Here is a 7,220-nt window from a genome sequence, read left to right as displayed (position 1 = left end):
CATCATGGCCCTCTTGTTTCCGGTCCCTCGGGATCGATGACTCCAGCACTTTCTTGTTGAGAATTCAATACTGGTTAAGGCGATGCTAGGGGGCGTGAGAGATGTTTCATCTTCCATTATCTCTCATGAACTGACTCAATAATACCGAGTCAGCATTATTTGACTTAATTTTTGGTTTGGTTGCTCTGACGAGGGATCGAAAAATTTCAGAATCTTCCTAAAAGCCTAGTGGTAGAGTGTCGTCTTTGATTGCAGGAGGATATGCTGCGGGTTTGATCCCCAGAAGCGACATTGAAAACTAGCCAACTTTGTTATCTAAAAGGCTGCTAAACCTGATATACTAAGATAATGTGAATTTTCTCTCACATGATGGTCATCAGTTATATGATATAAAAACTCACAGTAGTAGTAAACAATGGGACAATAATTAATGAACGCATCTTTCATTTGTATTTGACACTTTGAGTTTGACATGGCCTAGATTGAAATATGTGACTTGACTTTGGGTCAAGTTCCCCAGGGGAACTACGTCCCCGTACCCCCATTTTTTTCCGTACCAAAATTGTTTCGTACCCAATTTTTTTTTTGTACCCAATTTTTATTTTGTTGCAAAAGAATTTTCGTACCCAATTTTTTTTCGTACCCAATTTTTTTCGTACTCTATTTTTTTCGTTACCAAATGTTTTTTTGGCATTTTTTTTTTCGTTCCCAAAATTTGTGTACCAAATTTTTTTTTCGTACCCACATACACAGTTGTAATAATGTAGATCAACTTAAATTGATGCTTGTATATATCCATCCTCTTCAAAAATATTGTCACACCAGTAACTGTCAGTACTTTGATTAACTAAATAACATGAGTTTATATGCAGGTATTACAAAAACATTTCATATGAAGGTATCGTACATGTAAACCTAGAGTGGGATTGCACGCATATTTAAAGGGATCTTTTCACGCTTTAGTAAATTGACAAAATTGAAAAAAGTTGTTTCAGATTTGTAAGTTTTCGTTTTAGTTATGATATTTGTGAGAAAACAGTAATACTGAACATTTACCATGCTCTAATATAGCCATTATATGCATCTTTTGACGATTTTAAAACCTAAAAATTATAAAGCGTTGCAACGCGAAACGATTGAATAATTTGGAGAGTTCTGTTTTTGTCGTTAAATTTTGTGAAACTACGAAGATTGCTTATATAAGGTATAAAATACGTCAAGAATGTGTACCCGGCGGAATAGCTCAGTATGCTAAAGCGTTTTTACTTCAGGACTCTGGCAGGACTCCAGGGGTCACTGGTTCGAAAACCTGCTCCGGGCAATGTTCTTTTCCTTTTTTAAATTTTTTTCTTGATTTTTTACTGGAGCTTTTATGATTCAATGTTTACATTTATCAATATAAAGCATTTAATGAATAAGTTAAACAAATGCCAAAATCTGTGAAAAGGCCCCTTTAAATTAAACAAATAACTAAAAAATATCTAAAAATCTGTGTGTCAGCGCTTAGGTTTCAAAATCTGCATTTACGTTTTGAAAAAGCGTTTTTTGGGGGCATATGTCTTCTGATGGAGACAGCTCTTGTTTGTTTTAAAACTGTATAAAAATGGTCACAGTGTTACAATCAAAGCTCAATCTTTTATAACATCAGTTTTTTAACTTTCCTGTAAAATTTGGAAATATGGACTTACCACTGTTTTGCATTAAGGTGACGATATGTAACAAAAAACAAAATTTAAATATTAAACACCTGTTATGCAGCAAACTAATAGTTAAATAAAATAAAGAAAGGCTATGTATATCTCCTGATCGTTCGTTGTCAAGACATCCTTGACAACGAACGATCAGGAACATTAGAGAGCAGTATGGAGGACATAGAACAGCACTTACGCAATGTCCACAGTGATCCTTCACGGGAGGTTCCACTGGGTGACTGTTCAAGGCTAGAACCAGAAGACCCACCAGAAACTCTTTTGGACACAAAGGAGCAATCATTGTCTGAGGTACAGCACGTAGTGAAGAAAGCGAGGACAGGCTCAGCCCCAGGCCCGAATGGCATTCCTTATCGTGTCTATAAGATGTGCCCTGGCATTCTTCGGAAACTATGGACCCTACTTAGAGTTATTTGGAGAAAGGGCAAAATCCCGGATTGCTGGAAGAGAGCGGAGGGAATATTCGCCCCAAAGGAGAAGGACTCGAAGGATATTGGTCAGTTCCGGACCATTTCTCTGCTCAACGTAGAGGGGAAGATATTCTTTGCAGTCCTAGCCAAGCGACTGACAACGTTCCTTACTGACAACAACTACGTTGATACGTCAATTCAGATGGGTGGAGTTCCCGGATTTTCAGGCTGCGTCGAGCATACCAGTGTTCTCAGCCAAGTGATCAGGGAGGCACGAGTGAACCATGATGACCTGACTGTAGTGTGGCTAGACCTTGACAACGCTTATGGATCAATACCCCACAAGTTGATTGAGAAGGCACTTGAGCAGTATCATGTACCAGAACACGTTTGTAACCTGGTAAAAGACTACTACAGAGGCATTAAGCTACGCTTTGCTGTGGGAGACAAGACAACAGCATGGCAAAGCTTGGAGAAAGGAATTGTCACAGGATGCACAATCTCTGTGGTCCTGTTTGTGATGGGTATGAACCTCATCATCAATGCGGCGAAGAGAGAGACACGTGGTCCAAAAGCAGCATCAGGAATCTACTTACCTCCAGTTAAGGGATTCATGGATGACCTCACTCTGACAGCAAAGACCCACATCCAAGCAAGGTGGATGCTTTCGGCCCTAGAAAAGGCAGCAACTTGGTCCAGAATGAGGTTCAAACCCAGAAAGTCCAGAGCACTTGTTATCAGGAAAGGCCAACCAACCAAGAAATTCAATCTGACAGTGCAAGGTGAGGACATACCATCGATAATGGACAGCCCCATTAAATGCCTTGGGAAGTGGTATGATGCTACACTCCAAGATGGGAACAACATCAAGCGCATCAAGAACCAGCTCACTGAAGGGCTGAAGCAGATTGACAAAAGCGGACTACCTGGCAAATTCAAGGCCTGGTTATTCCAGAATGGACTTCTCCCACGACTGATGTGGCCACTGATGCTTTATGAGGTGGCAACAACAGTGGTGGAAGGACTGGAGAGAACCATTAGTAGGCATTTGCGAAAGTGGCTTGGCATACCACCCAGCTTCAGCAACATTGGACTCTATGGACGATCAAATCAACTACAGCTCCCATTGAGTTCGTTGGTGGAGGAGTACAAGGTGGCAAAGGCCAGACTTGTCATGACGCGGAAGGATTCAAGGGATGACATGGTCCGAAGAGCAGGTGTTGAGACCAGGACGGGAAGAAAGTGGTCCGCTAGCCAGGCTGTAGCGCAAGCCGAGAGCCGCCTGCGACACAAAGACATTGTGGGAACAACGGCAGTGGGAACACAAGGTCTGGGCTCTGCGGAGACGAGGAGTTGGAAGAAGGCGGACAGTAGGACAAGGAGGGAGATGGTCCAGGCAGAGGTACGTCTGGCCGAAGAAGAAGATCGAGGCATAAGGGCAGTGGCAATGGGGTGCCAGGGTGCTTGGACAAAGTGGCAGACTACAGGAAAGAAGATGACATGGGCGGATATCTGGCGTAGCGAACCTCTGCGCATCAGTTTCCTGCTCAGGTCAGTCTACGACCTGCTACCTTCACCAGCAAACCTGCACAGATGGGGAAAACGTGACGACCCAACCTGCCCACTTTGCGGAAAGATAGGCACGCTAGAACATACACTATCATCTTGCCAGACAGCCCTTACACAAGGAAGATACAGGTGGAGACACGACAAGGTCCTCCAAGAACTGGCAGACATAGTGGAAAGGGAGAGGCGAAAGAATAGGACTGTGAAAGAGACCAGAAAGATGCAGTTTGTAAAGGAAGGGGAAACCATCAAGAAGCAGCAGGCGCAAGCAGCATCGATCCTAGATCGTGCGCAGTCATGGGAGATGGCTGTTGACCTGAAACGCAGGCTGGTTTTCCCAAGTGTAGTCCAGACAACACAACGCCCCGACATGGTGATCTGGTCGGCAAAGGACAAGTGTCTGGTGATGGTTGAACTCACAGTTCCTTGGGAGTCGCGCTGTGATGAGGCGATGGAGAGGAAAACAGCAAAATATGCTGATCTGCAGAGGGAATGCAAGGAGAAGGGGTGGCACACGTGGCTATTCCCAGTGGAGGTCGGCGTCCGAGGCTTTCCGTCAAAGTCTCTCTGGAGACTTTTCACTGCACTTGGCCTGACAGGAAGAGACAGAAAGCGAGCGGTCAACAGACTTGGGGATGCAGCGGAGAGAGCATCGAGATGGCTTTGGCTGAGGAGAGAAGAGAGGAGCTGGCAGCCGTCTACTGACACGTAGGGGATTGATCAACCCCTGCGGACCCACCACCAGGAGAATGTATCGAGATTAATGGGTCGAAACATTCAGTGATCGGTGGCTCTCGACTGAGGATGTCAGTAGTCCAGCAGTTTAACGACTGTTTACATCTCATTCAATTTTTTTTACACACTTATGCTTTTATGTAGTGACAAAGTTACAGTTGGGGGCATTCGTGTTGTGTGGACAAATTTCTTGTTTATTAACAACTCTATACTCTATGGATAATATATAATTGTTCTTCTTTCTTTGTTGTGATCAAGTTTGAAGTTTGAGTAATGTGTTGTAAAATTAAAGATAACAATATTGTAGACACTCTTATTGGTACAAAAGATGCCCCCCCCCCATCAAATGAAGTAATTTCTAAACATTACTTATTTTAAGCCGGTAAGTAGTTTACATCAAGGAGAATCAAAGAATAGAGATAACATGTAATTAAAGTTAAGTATTTGTTTATTTAAATGTCATCCATCTCAAATAAGGGTCAGCCAGTTTTTACCTTTGAGACATCTTAACCTGTAGCATATTTACTACCAATTCCCATCTTTTATGCTGTTTTTATTTGACCTGTTTGTTGTATTAACGGTTTATTCGAGTATTATTCCCGGTGAGAAGTGGTACTCTGATATTTATGCCCCCCTTCGAAGAAGAGTGGGTATATTGTTTTGCACATGTCGGTCGGGCGGTCTGTCCGTCCATCCGTCCCTCGGTCCGTCCACCAGATGGTTTCCGGATGATAACTCAAGAACGCTTTGGCCTAGGATCATGAAACTTCATAGGTACATTGATCATGACTGGCAGATGACCCCTATTGATTTGCAGGTCACTAGGTCAAAGGTTAAGGTCACAGTGATTCAAAATAGTAAAATGGTTTCCGGATGATAACTCAAGAATGCTTACGCTTAGGATCATGAAACTTCATAGGTACATTGATCATGACTGGCAGATGACCCCTATTAATTTTCAGGTCACTAGGTCAAAGGTCAAGGTCACAATGACAAAAAACGTATTCACACAATTGCTGCCACTACAACTGACAGCCCATATGGGGGGGCATGCATGTTTTACAAACAGCCCTTGTTTGTGTAACAGCCTTATGGAAAATGTTTTTTTTACCTACAAGTCACATTGTTGGTACAAAAGGCAATAACATATGCACATTAAAGGATACATTTGTACGCTTCTTTTCTTATGTTTTACAAAATATTTTAATCAAAATTTATTGTTGTATTTATACTGTACAAGGTGTTTGATCAACGGAGTTTTTCAGGGGTTAACACACGGGCTGGACAGAATGTAAGCACACCATTAAGACTATCACAAGTTATTAAAATGCAGTTGTAAAAATCTTTAGTACATAAAAGACAGTTTTTCTTTTAGTTTGTGCCGATATCTTACGATTTAAGAATACATTTTTTAATACATCTGCAATCGGTGACACAATTTCAAGCTGCGTGCTGCATACCTGTGTAAATGAATGATGTACACCTCAAATTTTTGACCAAGAACGCAGGCTTATTTAATAAAGTGATTCTACTGTATTTCTCATTGTGATAAGCAGCATAAAAAACTGTATTTTTATGAACAAGTTGGAATTCTTAAGATAAATAATTGTATAAAGTTATTTGAAAAAGCACAAATTACTGCATGGTGCGTTTACATCCATTAACGTTCAGTTGTGAACCCCACACAGTCACATGATCCTGCAACCTGTGTTCTAAAATTCAAGTATCCTATTTATATAATTACGGCTGTTATGATAAAAGATATATTAATTATTTTCTAAAATTGAATTGTTATTTGTATACAACTATGTGCCCGAAATATTTGTTACTTTACAGCTTCATCCAGTGACATTGTAAGCAAACGCCCTAACCACGTTGCCATTGGTCTTTATATATTAATAAATAAACATGCCTAGTCCAAGGATTGAATAATGGTCAGCTTATATTCATACTGTTGTTCTTTTTTTAGCTCACCTAATTGCTCAGGTGAGCTTTTAAGACCGGTCTTTGTCCATCGTCTGTCCGTCCGTCCGTTCACATTTGTTCGTAAACACTCTAGAGGCCACATTTTTTGTCTGATCTTCATGAAACTTGGTTAGAAGCTTTTTCCCAATGAAATCTCGGTTGAGTTCGAAACTGGGTCGTGCCGGGTCAAAAACTAGTTCACTAGGTAAAAAAAAAAAAAATTATTGTAAACACTGTAGAAGTCACATTTCATGCCCAATCTTCTTGTAACTTTGTCAAAATGTTTGTCTTAATGATATGTTGGTTGAGTTTAAAAGTGGTTCCGGTCCGTTGAAAAACATGGCCACCAGTGGGCAGGGCTGTTTTCCTCATTTGGCTATAGAGAAACCTTGTAAACACTCTAGAAGTCACAATTTTTTACCAATCATCATGAAAGTTGGTCAAAACATTGGTTTTATTGATATCTCGGACGAGTTCGAAAATGGTCTAGATCGGTGAAAAAACATGGCCACCAGTGGGCGGCAGAGGGCAAGATAAGATGCGTATTTGCGTAAAATACGCATGAAAAAAGAGAAAATACGCATGACCTAAAATTTTGTTGAGTAAAAAACTCCTTGCAAAATTCGGATTACGCATCGTGTGCAATTTCAATGCGTATAAGCCGTTTATGCATGCTTATAAATTCATGTAAACATGACTGGTTTCGGTCATTGTGTCCGCACCGGTAAAAACTTAGGGATATCACCATCTATGTATAGAATGTGTTTCCGACCTTATTTACTCTTCAGTCAGAACGGTATCATTTTATTTGACCCACGATAAACGCCGATGATGA

The 7,220-nt window shown here is 41.1% G+C and overlaps 1 protein-coding gene across 1 annotated transcript; it reads left to right on the top strand.

Moving 5' to 3' along the window:
* The first annotated feature begins 1,862 nt into the window (after positions 1–1,862).
* Positions 1,863–6,398, top strand: LOC127835945 (uncharacterized). Its single transcript, XM_052362365.1, has 2 exons — positions 1,863–4,151; positions 6,390–6,398. Exons 1-2 carry the CDS (start codon positions 1,863–1,865, stop codon positions 6,396–6,398), a joined length of 2,298 nt encoding a protein of 765 aa, XP_052218325.1.
* The last annotated feature ends 822 nt before the right edge of the window (positions 6,399–7,220 follow it).

Source organism: Dreissena polymorpha, chromosome 6 (genome assembly GCF_020536995.1).
Source record: "Dreissena polymorpha isolate Duluth1 chromosome 6, UMN_Dpol_1.0, whole genome shotgun sequence".
Lineage (NCBI taxonomy): Eukaryota > Metazoa > Mollusca > Bivalvia > Myida > Dreissenidae > Dreissena > Dreissena polymorpha.
Note: the sequence above shows the minus strand (reverse complement) of the source record. Positions and strands in the feature narration are given on the sequence as shown.

Bases quoted from the DNA above. Each gene is read 5' to 3' on its own strand.
- LOC127835945 (XM_052362365.1), top strand. From the start codon at position 1,863: ATGGAGGACATAGAACAGCACTTACGCAATGTCCACAGTGATCCTTCA.